Below are 14,488 nucleotides of genomic sequence, written 5' to 3' on the forward strand. Positions count from 1 at the left end.
TTGGAGCAGATCAAGCTGTTTTTGGAGAGTTTGTGCAGCCAGAAGTCACCTCGGTGTGTTTCAGGTGCTGATCATGCAACCTCTGCAGCTTGTGTGTAAACAGAACATCAGACTAACTGATGGAGCGTCTTTGTTTAAAGATCTGATGTGATCCATGTTCGGTTTTTATGCGCTCGATGGAGCATGAAGAAGGTCTTCATCTCAGGCTTTAACTCCAGAGCTTCAGCCAGCTCGGTGTGTGTGTGCGCTTCATTCAGCTCGTTCTGTCTGAGGGAAGTAAACGCTCCATACCGCAGGGAAAAGTCCACTCTCCATCTCTGCTGTGTGCAGCATCCGTCTGCAGCTGCTTCGCATCGGGAAAACCTTGGCATGTCTGTCTCAGTTGTTTTTAGACTTTGTTTGGAGAAGAAAAAATGGATTTTCAGGCCGGAGTGCTGAAGCCATGATGTGTTATAAGAAACATAACTTCAGACTGTGGTATGAAACTCACGCAATGAGGCTTCTAGACCATCAGAAATGAAGAAGTATTGTTTAAGGATTAAACCTGAGTTTCCTTTGACTTGTTTAACTATGAAAGGAGGATTTTACTGTTTATCAGTTTGAATGACTAAATGTGGAGGTTTATATGAATTATGAACACAAGAGAAACAACACCTTAAAAACTTTGGTTTGTAAATATATCAAATAAATAAAGCTTTGCAAAGTAAATTGTTAAATCTGTTCCTGGTTTGCTTTTTTTTAATCATTAGGAAGGAAGTTTCTAAAAAAAGGGGCCAGTTTTAGTTTTCTTCTTCTTCAAGAAAATGAGAAAGAAAAACATTTACTCTGCATTATTACAGTTGTTGATATTATTATTATCATTATTATCATCATATCATTTATTATTATCATTATATCATTATTATTTTTGGCCATGAAACTGTTTCCTCCTCTGCTGCATGTTTTCTGTAAAATCCACTTTTCTAGCCGCCTCCATCCTGTCGGCTGTATCTGTAATCTCATTTACAGCCATAAACAGATGCTAGTTCAGGGATTGCACATGGAAACACTGCAGCTTCTCAGGAGACATGACCTGCATCAGAAGCTTAGATAAAAACAGTGAGATGTTACATCATCAGGAAATCCACTCCACTGTTTTCCTGCTGGAGCTGCAGGAAACCTCCAAATAAGAAGAACCCAGAGCAGAGCTGCAGGTTCAGCAGAGCTACATCCAACATTTTCTGTTCAAGATTAAACCATCAGCATCAGGAACTTTTTCCTTCATTGTTTTCTACAATTACTGCCACCAATTCTCCCCATTTCTCCACAACCTCCAGCCTTCCTTCAAAAAGTCCAAATTTATACATATTTTTCCTTTTGTGCTTGTTGAAAATTTTCTGCCACTTTTGCAGGAATAAAAAAAAACATAAAAGAAAAAAACATTCAGAATTTTATACAAAACTTTTACTAAACATGAATAAATAAAATCTTAAGTGCTTTGAAGTGTTTTACAATCATTTCCAGAAAAAGTTGGTAAATTTTCCAAAATTGAACAAAAACATAAATCTACTTCTAAATTTCTTTAAAGCTTTAAAGCTTTAAAACTTTAAAGCTTTGTAGAGTCAGAAAAGTTTTTAGAAAATCCAGCAACATGGTTCTGGAAGAGTCTCCAACCAGCAGATTAAGTGGTGGCAGGTGAGGGTGCCAGGATTGGGTATAAAAGACACATATACCCCAAAATATCGAGCCCCCCCCAAAAAAAACAAATCAAAATTCAAGGAGTGTAAACTGACCTTTACCTTGGTGAACCCCTGATGCCCAAATGCAAGTAAATGCAGCATGTAATGTTTTATATGTTCTACATTAACATGCATCACTCTTTAATTGTCGTCTCACCAACTGCCTACATGGTGATGATAGTTCACCTGTTTATATTTAATGAAGAGGATGTAAGAGAATGTCGGCCTTTATGCTGCCAAATCTACTGACATAGCAGCATAAAGGTCGACCAGAAGAAGAAAGCAGAATTTATTACTAACAGAACTTTGTAGAAATAACACACAGACCAACAGAGACCAAACCTTTTCTCATCTCATCGTTCTCTCAAGTCTTGGCTTTCAGGAGAAAAAATATTGTTATTGAAACAAACACACAACAGAAACTATTTCCATGTTTCCACTTTTTCCTCATTTCCAGTTATTCCTGCTACTATTTACCTGCTATCCTCACTAAACCAACTCCAGCTCAGCTGCTTTGTGGCGCCACCGTGCATCAGAAACGTCTTCTTGGCTTTATTCCAGCCATAGAGGAGCATTATTTTTCTTCTTTTCACACACACATAGAACTTTCTGCTCACTGGTTGATCTTTGGCTGCTCCTGATTGGACGTTACCGTCAATCTAAGCTCTCTGATTGGTGGAAAGTCTGACAGGAAGTGGCTTCATTATCATGTCCAGGTCTAAATAGAGGTCTCTTAGCAACATAGTAGTGATGGTGATGTTTTTATGGTGAAATGTGATAAATAATGCTGTTATCATGGATCATTGTGGATTTACCAGATAGAGTCTCTGAATAAAAACTACATTTAGTGGCTGGATTGTAAACCTCCTGGACGGGATAGAAATGCCTGGATAACCTCTGTAGATCATCTAAAGAATAAGCTATCCATCACAGTTTACCCCACACACTTCTGAGACCCCCTGCATGGCATTCCTACACCCACGCCTGCCACCACTTTGTTCCAAACAGTGACTGAAGGACCTGGAAGTAAAGTGCTGTGACTGAATGTTTTCTCCTGGCAGCATCTTCTCTCACCGTCAGTCACATTTCTGCTGCACTTGAACGCCTCATGTCTCAATGTCCTGATGTAACTACGCGCATGTTAGCGCATTTAACAGCTGGTGTGTTTGCATTGTAATCCTGACGTGTAATCCATGTGCTCCTCCTCCCTCCACGCCTCCAACCTGGACTGTAAAGACGACTTTACAGTTGTCTCCATCTGCTGCTCCCAGATGATTAAAGAAGAAACTCTTCTTAAACTCTGTTTACCCAAACTGACACCTTTATGACTCCATGTTGTCCATTAGGAGGTCTTTACATGACAAAGCATCAGTTTTCCTCTACATATGTGTGTGTGTGTGTGTACATGTGTGTGTGCCGCCACTGTTCACCAGCATTACGGCTGTAATAACATAATCCCAGAGATTTGGCCCGACAGCAAGACAGTATGCTGCCGATTTCAACTGACAGCGGGGAATTAGCGTCACCACACAGTTTACAGACGGTTAAGCATGTGTTGTAATTGCTGTTGTGTGACTCAACAAGTGGTCCGTGGACCCTCTCAGGGATGCAGATGTTTTAAATAATGTTATGCACCTTGTTTAGTAATAACTGTTCATTTTGGACACATTAAAAAACTTATTGGAGATGTTAAATTACAAAAAAGTTAGAACTTAAAAATCTTATTAAGTCATATTTTATTCCCAGTAGAAGATAAACAACATCTCAGATGATGAAACTGAGACATTTTGCAATGTGATGGAAAATATGAGCTGACAGTGAATCTGATGGAAAAAGTTGGAACAGGAGCAACAAAAGGCTGGAAAAGTACCTGGTACAAACCAGAAACACCTGGAGGAGCACTGGACAACTAACCAGGTTACCTGGTAACAGGTCAGTAACATGACTGGTATAAAAGGAGCATTTCAGAGAGGCAGAGTCTCTCAGATGGAAAGATGGACAGAGCTTCACCAATCTGAGACAAACTGGATGTAAAACTGTGGAACAATTTCAGAAAAAAACAGAGGTGAACCACTGTGGGCCCTTGAGTGGAGCCCTTTACCCCTCACAACTTTATTTAAACTGCTCTCTAGTACATCTAGAGATACATGCAGAGCAGGATTTCCCAATCAGGATAAATACAGTAAAATGAATATAACATAAAACATATGTATTCTTTAAGGAGATATTACTGTGTATGCTGTGTATTACTATTATTACTATTGTTTAATTATAAGATGATGTAATGCCTATTGGTTATTAATAACAAATATGATTATTGTATAATGGCTAAAATTATTGTAATTTACTAGGATTAAAAAAATGTATGCTTCTTTTAAACAGGGACATTTTACTTTGTGCTTTTCTTTTTTGCTTTGTTTCCCTTCTGTTTTGATATAGTTGTCATTTTTATCTTCAGATAAACTTTATCAGCTAAAAGTGGCGGTTTGATCGTGTGTTTTAGATGATTGCAGTAAAAATGAACAGGAAGGTCAAAGGTCTTTGTGTCACTTCAGGGTTTTTATCCTCATGTGAGAAGTTTAACAGTGGGGGTGTGAAGCGACTCGTCCCGACCTGCTGCTGGATAAAACATGCAGATCTACTTTAATACGAATAAATCTCATATTATTCCACCCATTACGTAAACGGATCAGATTATTGATACGCAGATTAATGTGCGCCCTTCTGTCTGCACACAACGCTTCAATCATCCAGACAAAAATAGAAAAAATCCTCCACAATGAATTGCAGTTTAGTTGTTAGATTTTAGTCTTTATTGTACTATTTTTCTTTCTTGACAATTTGCTAGCGGACATGTGAAAACTTGGACCAACAAAACATCATTATTATTATTATTTTAATTACAGCATATCGTCAGACTGCAGTAACAGTGAGAAGATGTGGTTTAAAAAAACAAAAATATAACAAAGAGAATTCAAACCAAACAGGAAAACAACAAAAAGAAAAAAATTGACTTTAATCTTCGATGGTTGTTTTTCTTTTCTTTTTTTTAAATCCATGTACACAATATAACAGTCTAAAACATTGAACACACAGAGCTGAAGACATTGCAGTGTTGGTGGGGAGGTGGCAGTCCTCGGGGCAGTTTCTATACCGTAGCAACATGGTCCTGCTGTACTGTCATATCTACTGGGGTGGATGGGAGACAGAGGGGGTGGGGTGGAGGGGTTGAAGAAGAGGGCGGGGGACTACTAACCAAAATGGCCGTCAATATAAAACTAATTTTTTTCTTCTTTTTCATATTTAAAACCACCACTCAGGAGTCGGTAGAGACGGAGAGCAGAGTTTAAGTAGCGATAAAGGAGGGGAATTTTTTTCTGCATTTTTCTTTTCTCTCGTAGACAATATAAAATCTCACAGACAAGCAAAGAAAAGATAAAAAAAGAACACTGGATGTACATGTGTTTATGTATGTGTCGGACGGAGGGGGTGGGGGTGGATGGATGGAGGAATGGTGGATGATGTGGATGAATGGATCGGGGGGGGGGTGAATTATTGCTTTCTGAGTAAGTATTATTTTTCACTTCTCATCTACATGAATTGCATCTCTCTCGCTCTCTCCATCGCTCTGTCGTCGTCACCATGGCGATCTGTTTACACGTGATTACTCCGCTTACAGGAGGAAGGAGGAGGGATGAAGGGAGAGACGAGGAGGAAGGGGGAGGAGGAGGAGGAGTTGGGGGTGGGGTGGGTGGGGCTCAGAGCTCCTTGCTCAGCGAATCCCGGGCAGTTCTAATCCTCTTTGTGTGGCCTCACACGTTTCCCGCCTTTTTGTCTGGTAAAATGATAACAGAAGAGATTGAAAAAAATGTATTAAAAAATAGGATAATAATAATAATAATAAAAACAGTCATAGAAAAAGGGTTATATGTGTTTTAGTGGTTTAGTACAGATGCTGGTTAGTTCAGTTATTTTTGTGTTAAAGGATGCACACAAAGTAAACAACAACATCACAAGAACAAAACAAAAACAAAACGTGTCACATGACCAGGAAGACGCTTGGTGTGGCTATTCCTTCCTCCTGAATCTACATTTGTGCCTTTTTGTTTGGAATGTCCTTTGTGCTCACATTGGGAGGACGGTTTTTTCCCTGAAATGTGATAAATAAGCTGAACATCCGTCCGTCCGTCCTTTCTTTGCCTCAGCGAGAGACGACAGAGGGAAAGACGGCGGGTTAATCTGGCTTGTTGAAGAGGCTCTGTGACACTTTGATTTTGCCCACTAATCCGTTGATGGACTCAGCTCTATTGATGTCGACTAAACCAGCTTTTTCTCTTCCACTACAAACACAAAGCTAATTATCTGCACTACAGCTAGTTAGCGTTAGCATCTGTCTGCGGCTGGAGGAGGGATGAGGAAGAAGAGAAAGGTGAAGCTCAGGTCAAGAGTTTGCAGTGATGCTTTAACCCTACATTTAAACTATGATTTAAAAATCTCTTGTTAAAGGGCTGATTTTCCTGATTTAAAGATCATTTTTAGCGTCATACAGCAATGACATGGAAGACAGAGATGAAGAAAGGGGTTCTTGTGGAGTCCAGTGAGCTAAAATCTGTTTCTATTAAACCACTTTTGGAAGACTTGCCTGCATTAATAGGAGACATGTGCAAAATCAGATAAATTTTTTCCTTTTTATTCAAGATTAAAAATGCATGGGCCCTTTATGGTTTCTATAAGAAATGTTCTAAAGATAACATCAGATAATTCTCTACATGGTGAAGCTTGTAGACGTTGCACAGTCTTCTAGCTTGTGTCTTGTTACAAAAGTCTTAATCCAGTTCTCATTTCTTTATATTTGACTCTGTCGTAATCTTTTGTGGTTCTGATTAATGGTTCTCCCGTTTTATAAAGGTCTGTCAAAACTTCAGACTCTTTTTTTTGCTTAATCATTCATTTTCATTCCGGTCCCTGTTTGTTATGCCACTTAACTCTGACCTAGGTGTTATTAAAGTATAAAAAGGCTCCCAACTCAAGGGATGAACCAGTGTTGTCCCATTTCTATAGTTTCATCTCAAAAAACTGTAATGATCAGACATCTTTAGATGACAGAAAACAGGATTTTAGCAGCAACAAGGTGATTCCCAAAGAGCTGTTTGCTGGAAAGTTGGCATTTCTCAGCATAGTGTGCAGAAATGGACAAGGAATAGAAACAAATCCAGGAAAAACCTGAACCAGGACCTGTGAGATGGATCTGGACCTTCAGCAGATCCATCTACTGTTGGCCAAAGCCTCATCAGAAATGGTCTCCATGGAAATGTGGCTGTTAAGAAGCCGTTCGTAAGGAAGGGAAACAGGAAGAGAAGGCTGAGGTAGGTCACATGTCACAAGAACTGGACTGAAGATCAGTGGCAACAGATCTGATGGAGAGATGGATCCTCCCCAAAACCTGGACCTCAGCAGGTCTTATGGAGGGACGGATCCTCCCCAGAACCTGGACCTCAGCAGGTCTGATGGAGGGACGGATCCTCCCCAGAACCTGGACCTCAGCAGGTCTGATGGAGGGACGGATCCTCCCCAGAACCTGGACCTCAACATTACTGAAACAGTGTGAGATCATTTGGACAGAAAACAGAACAAAATATAGAAAACAAAACAAAACAAACAAACAAAAAACCCAAAGAAGAGCTTTGGAAAGTCCTTCAAGAATCCTGGAGAACAGTTCAAGAAGACTTTGTTGAGCATTAGTGGGAACTAGTTATTATCTACTAATCAAGTCTTCAAGGACAGCTGTTAATGTTCAGCGAATAATATTTGTGGCACCACTGAAGGAAACTGTAAACTAATGACTGAACATTGGTATTGTGTTCAAGGTCTCTTAGTAAAGATATCACTTTCCAACTATTCCTAAAGACAGCTTAAGTATAATTTATTCACTTCTAATCTCATTTGAACTGGACAAACTATTTTTAACTCATATGCCAGCTCCAGTCAAACAAATCCGCAACGTGGCACCTTCCCACAGGTCTGTGCTGAGGTTACTGTGTTCTTATTTTGTGCTTTAGAACATAATGGCTTTTACAAACTATGGTGAAAGTTTACGACTGACACTGAAAGGTGAACTTAGAATGCTAAGAGTGCTCAACCAATCACAGATATTCAGTGGTGCAAGCCCCACCCTAAAACCTTCTAATCAAAATCCATTCATGAATCAATTTAATGAACAGTAGTGCTACAGCATAATCACAAGTATTTATTTATTTATTCAACACAGACTATGAACGCACACAATCAACATGAACACAACATTTAAAATTGTGTCTTTTTCTAAAACTATCACATAAAAGACGTGTGGTGGTCTACTTGTATGTGTTTGGCTTCTATTCAACATTTCAGCGAAAGTCCGCTGCCGCTTTGTCGTCCTGACAACGTGGAGAGCTTGGCACCGATTACGGCCAAACACTTGCTTTTAACTAGTGTTTAATTTTAGCAAAAGAGCTGGAACTTCAAAGAGGCCTCTGGTAAATTGCACGGCAGCAGCAGGAGCCGCTCTGGTCTCTACAAGCATCTGTTGGGCTGAGTGAGATCAAAGCCGGCCGGATGCTGGACACCGAGCCTCACGGGGCTCTTGAATGGAAAGGGGGGCTGGGCCTGATAAATAATGGAGGAGGTTCAGAGGAACTTCACCTCCTGCTGCTCGGTGTCCAGCGGCTCTCTAGTGGCCCCCAGGCGGGAAGACGTGAAACGATTTGAACAAGAGGCAGACCACCCTGGGTAAAGGAAAAACCTGATCTGTCTTATTGTTTTAGCTACTGGTTAATGATTGCTGCTGCCTCAGTTTGCACGCTGCAGCATGCAGCCGTTTGTCAGATATTTGTATTTTTATACACGCTGACAAGCTTCCAGACATAACTCTGAATATCTGCGCTCACCACCTGAGTCCTCTTTGTTGTTGAGTGGTTTTGATGTTTACAAGTTCATGAACTTGATGCAACAGTGAAATTCAGTCAATAAATGAAAGGGATGCATCTCTCCTTCTGTTCCAGAACAGAACTACAGCTTTAGGAATAACTGCATTATTTTCATTAAGCAAACACCAGATGGATGTGGTTCTGTGTTGTTTAATATAACAAAGACATTGTTAGCTTAGCACTGCAGCAGGAAGCAGAGGTTTATACTTGCTAACGGTTCATTAATCCACTCTGGGATTTTGTGAGCTTGAAATCTGACTTTTATCAGAGTTAATTTTAGTTTACTGCAGATCACCATGCACAGAGGAAATAACCTCGTACACCAAACAGTCTGTTGAGCAAAGAACCGAGTGAAAAAGTCCTCAAAAGAAGCTGCTTGGAAAGACACTTTAGGTCAGATATTTGTATTGGTGCTTCAGCTTTGCTCTGCTGCGGAAAACAAAGATGCAAAAGTGGACAAAGATCTCTTTTGTAGTGGAGTGAAGCTGAGCAATAAATAATGAGCTTTTTGCTTCTTTGTTCTTTATTATTTTTAGTGCTACACAACTCTAGTTGATGTTCAGCCAATCAGCACTGAACCTACACACCTACATGTAACATGATTTTATTTACTCAGTGACAATCCACTCAGTGACAATCTACTTATACATGTACTTATTTAATAAAGGAGTTAGAGGAGTTGCAAAACTTCTGAGACATCAGTCAAATCAGAACATGAATCTCAAGACCAAAATCTTTCGCCCTGAGAGATTTTGGTCTTGCAATGGGTTGGGTTAGCTCAGGGCTAGGCAAATTCGATCCTAGAAAGCCACAGTCCTGCAGGTTTTAGATGTTTCCCTGCTCTAACACATATGATTCAAATCAAGTTCTGCTCAGTGACTCATTAATTTCACTCAGGTGTGTTGAAACAGGGAACACCTAAAATGTGCAGGACTGCTGCTTTCAGGGACCGAACCTGCCTACCCCCCGCTTAGCTTGATGCAGATGGATGCACCTCCACCAACCCACCTGTAGATATCAGTGTTGGACTCAGAGTAACACCTTGGACACTCGCAAGATGGATTTCTCTTAGACAATAAGAGATAGGAAGAACATTGTTTTTTATTATTGGTTCAGCATTTTCAAGTAAAATAAATCAATCAAAATCTTGGACAGCCAGTCCAAGGCCTGGAAAGGCCTAACCCTAGAAGATGTAATTTCTGCTAATTTGCATTTCACCTGTGTTATGTATGTAAGAATCATAATGCAGCCGTATGCTAAAGATGCTAACACACTGAGCTTACATTAGGCTGCCAGGGAAGCCGGGATAACCACTGAATGTCTGTTTTGAAGACAATTTTCCCTTCCCAGAAAAAATTGATAAAGGGTAAATGTTTTTTTTCAAATTTTTCCAAATCCAAGAAAGAAAACTCGTAAGTATTTGGAGTATTTGATTCCTGATTGATGCGACTTATTAATCAGTGAGTGTTTGATGTGTCAGCAGGTGTGTTTGCTTTATTCTTTTTTTAAGTATGCAAATAAAACTAATGAGTGTTTTCCCCAAACGTTGGCTTTTCCAGTCCTGTCACCACGTGTGTTTGCATGCGTTTCAGACTGAGCTAACAGTGGTGTAACTTTGTGTTTGGCACATAAAAGTGTATTAAAGTTTATTTCAACATGCAATAATTATAAATATGTGTGTTTGTCTCCTCAGTATCTCAAGTCGGCATCGTAAGAGCCGTCTAAACCGTTGTCGATGCAAAGCTCTCTCTCTAATTGGTAAGTTGCTGCTGACATCACGTCTTGAACAATGGCCACTGCTGCCTCTCGCAGATCCCTCTTCCTCATCTCTTCCTCCTCATCCTTCTCTCTCTCTCCCTGGTCACATGACGCTGCATCGTCATGACAACCACCATTTTGTGGAGACTCTGCAACCCCTCCCACCGCCTCCTCCTCCTCCCTGCTAACGGTTAGTGCTAGCTCTGATTCACTACAGCAGGGTTTACTTTGTTTACTGTTGTTTGTTAGTGATGGTACTTGTTGTTGTTGTTGTTGTTGTCTGTTGTTAGTATCTCCTTCTTTGCTGCTGCAGCTGTTTTGAGGCTTCTCAGAGTCCCGGTCGGTGTGCTCTAACTCACCGCTGTTCACAGCCGCTGTGGCGTTGATGATCTTGGCGTTGGCCTCGTCTTTTACTCCTCCTGCCTCCTTGCTCTTCTTCACGGGGCTGCTCCCTGTTGTCTCCTCCTGCTCCTCCTCCTGGTGATTGTGTGTGGCGTTTTCCTCCACCGTGCCGTTGGAGCAGCCGTTCTCTCCGTTGGTCACAGGAACTTCGGTCGTTGTCTTCTCCGGCTCCTTTGGCTCCTTGGCCTCCTCGGCGACGCTCTCCTCCTCCGCCGGTGTCTTCTCCTCCACCGCTGGTGCATCTTTCTCATTGGTTTCTTCTGTTGCTGTGGTGGCTTCATCATCAGCACCTCCCTCCTCTGCTGCTTCTCCTCCCTCTGTGGCCTCCTCTCCCTCCTTGGCATCCACGCTGCTGGATTTGCCCTTCCGCATGATGAAGTTCTTCAGGGAGACTGCACGGCCAAAATGGGAGCGCTTGGCCTTGGCTGTCTTTCCATCTTTTCCTTCCTCTGCAGCTGCGTCCTCACCTGGAGGGAAAAGGAGAATCAAGGGTTACATTTCTCCAGGAAAAATGAGATTTCCAATGATTTCCTTTAAAACTGTATCTAGAAAGATCAATAAAATATCCAACTTTAGAGATAATGTCAGATATTTGCCCCTCTGCAGGACGAGAAACACTATACAAGATTGAAGGGAAATGCAGGCTTTTAGCAAATATAAAGACAGAATTCATTTTATTTAAGTCTGTATTCAAACATTTTTGAGCATTATTGAGAAACACAGATGTGCCGAACCCAAACACATCCCTCCTGTTTGAGTAAAAGTAAACGCAGAAGTCGTAAAAAATAATCTTCAGTTGAACCGAGGTAATAATTTTCACTTTACTAAGCTCAACAAATCTTTTAAATTAGTTGTTTTAGTCAGGTGAGTCTATAGAGATTACCATGGCATGTTACTATGGCAACGCCTCCCGATCTTTTGCTTTTTATTCACTAACAAGAAAAAGTTAATAAATATGTTGAAGGATAACGCTTGCAATAAGCCTTTGGTAAGCATTGTATGGAGTTCCTGATGCAGCCCATTGCATGCACAGGAGGCTCTTGTGCAAGCAAAGGCTGGTAACTATAGCAACCGTAGAAGTGGAAAAAGTGCTGGGCTGTATACCGATTCATAATGAAAACAGTTGTTTTTCTTTTTTTCTTCTTGTTATGATACGAATTTGTTGTTCACCATAAACACCTGTTGAAAGAGTCTAACGCGTTGCAGCAGAAAACTTTTTGAGGGGGGACCTTTTTCACTGCTGCACCACTAAACCTGCAGCAGAGCAGCTGTTATTAGAGATGCTGAGAGGTGAAATTGGACGGAAAAGGTAGTTACCACCCCACAAACTTATCTACAACTCCAATTCAAAAGAAATTTGGACAAAACATAATGCATTGATTTCCAAATCTCCTCCTAACATATTTTATTCCTAATAGAACACATCAGATACGGAAACTGAGAAATTTTACCATTTCATGGAAAATATCTACCAATTTTGAAAGTGGTGGCAGCAACAAATCTGTGTTGGAACAGGTGATGTTTAGCATTATGTTTCTTCTTCTGTAAATATCAAGGAACTAAAGAGACCAGTCCAATATGTAAACTTGAACAGAGGTTCACCAAGGTGAGACAAACTGTCTAAAGATTGTGAAACAGTTTTAGAAAAATATATTCTCAATCTGAAATCTAACCTTGACGATCCCACCATCTACGGCGTATAACATTGTCAAAAGATTCAGTGAATCAGGAGGAATCTCTGTGAAGCTCCATCAATGCTGAAAAGTACATGGAGGTTTTAGAGCAGCATCTGCTCCCATCCAGACAACGTCTCTTTCAGGGAAGGCCTTGCAGATTTCAGCAAGACGATGCTGAACCACATCCTGCATCCATCACAGCAGCATGGCTTCACAGGAGAAGAGTCCGGCTGCTGAACTGGCCTGCCTGCAGTCCAGACCTTTCACCAAAATTCATAATGACCTCATATTTTCCATAAAATGGTAAAATGTCTCAGTTTCAACATCTGATATTTTGTTTATGTTCTATTAGGAATAAAATATGGGTTGATGAGATTTGTTCTCTGAGACTGGGTTGGTTTTCTTTCTTGTTGTAACAGATGAATAGAAACAGCACTAGAATGAAAATGAATGGATGCGGTGAGGAGACACCGCTGCACTGTCAGCTCTCATGACACAAGCATTCTGCTGCTTTTCATTTTTGTTCATATTTTTTCACGTAGCCAAGAGCCAGATTAAGTCCTTGCTGTTGACTGAGCCTTTAGTGTAATTTGAATATCATATCAGTTGTTGAATGTTTAATTACATTACCTCCACCTAGAGTTAGCAAAGCTCCTCCTGTCTGTCCTCCTTGGATCCACAAAGTGTGAATTTACCAGGATAAAGAAATCCACCAGTGGCTTTTACATCTCAGGAACTTTGAACTACTCTTCTCTCCAACATTGCTTCAGCTCACTGGGGTTTGCGGCTTTGGTTGCTGCAGCTCTCTGAAGGTCCCTCCACAGCATTTCAGTCTGGCTGAGGTCTGGATTCTGACTGGATCAAGTCAACAACTTGATTTTTTTCTTTATCTTCCATTCTGTTGTCGATCTGCTGCTTCTGCTGCTTCCATCTGACTCTGGAATACTTCCAGAGTAGTTCATGGACAACTCAATTACTGCAAGGTGTCCAGATCATCATCCCTCCACCACCGTGCTGACAGCTGCTATGCAAACATGTCCACTTTGGTCTGGTCTGTCCAGAGGACATTGTCCCAGAAGTCTTGTGGTTAGTTCAGATGCAACTTTGCCAACATAAGCTGTGCTGCCATGTTCTTTTTGGAGAGAAGAGTCTTTCTCCTGCAACCCTTCCAAACAAGTCATTCTGATTCAGTCTTTTTCTAAATAAACTGTCATGAAATTTAACATTGAAGATGCTAACTGAGACATGGAGAGTCTGAGATGGAGCACTTTTTTTTTTCCAGTTTCTCTGAGCATTGCATGGTCTGACCTTGGGTTGAATTTGCCGGGACATCCACTCCTGGGAACATTGACAGCTGTCTTGAAAGTTTCCCTGTTTAGTTATTAGTTTCCAGGAGTTCCTTGTCGGTGGTGCCCCGTGAGTAAAGTTTTTCATTAATGATTTTATTGAACATCATTTGCCATCTGTGGACAGCTATTAGGACTATGGGTCTGCATGTGTCAGTCTAGGAAGGATTACAGGGTCATTTCCAAACTATTTGGAGTCCCAGTCTTCCCAGGAGTGGATTGCCCAGTGAGTTCAGCCTAAGGTCAGACTGTGCCCAATGTCCTTGGAGAGAAATCAATAACCAATTACTAAACTAGCTCCTATACGTGTCCCCAACAGACAGCAGCTGTCTGGATCTTTTCCACTTGTGAATAATCTTTCTGGACTCTAACACGTGGACTCTAACTCTTCCCAGACTGTCAGCCAGCAACTGTTGCCTCTCGAGGATCATTGCTGATGTCTTTCCTCCTTGGCTTTTTGTTAGCACACACCTAAATGTTGAAAGATTCTGATTTACAGCTTAGGAACTCAAAACTGTACCACAATGGAGTTGCTTCAAGTAAATCCTTCTTGATTCTATTCCATCTTCTTAAAACATCTATCTTCAAACATTTATCTTCTAAAACCAACTGGAAGGCCAAGA

The 14,488-nt window shown here is 40.9% G+C and overlaps 1 protein-coding gene across 1 annotated transcript in view; it reads right to left on the reverse strand.

Moving 5' to 3' along the window:
• Nucleotides 1-4,508: 4,508 nt before the first annotated feature.
• si:ch211-137a8.4 (high mobility group nucleosome-binding domain-containing protein 5) overlaps nucleotides 4,509-14,488 on the reverse strand; it is a 46,211-nt gene continuing 36,231 nt past the window's right edge. The window contains exons 3-4 of the mRNA XM_041994267.1: nucleotides 10,801-11,310; nucleotides 4,509-5,553 (exon numbers count right to left, since the gene is read on the reverse strand). Of these exons, the coding sequence (XP_041850201.1) occupies nucleotides 5,531-5,553; nucleotides 10,801-11,310 (533 nt within the window). The 3' untranslated portion in view covers nucleotides 4,509-5,530. The remainder of the gene's footprint in view (nucleotides 5,554-10,800; nucleotides 11,311-14,488) is intronic.

The sequence above is a fragment of the Melanotaenia boesemani genome, chromosome 9, assembly GCF_017639745.1.
Source record: "Melanotaenia boesemani isolate fMelBoe1 chromosome 9, fMelBoe1.pri, whole genome shotgun sequence".
In the NCBI taxonomy this organism is placed as follows: Eukaryota; Metazoa; Chordata; class Actinopteri; order Atheriniformes; family Melanotaeniidae; genus Melanotaenia; species Melanotaenia boesemani.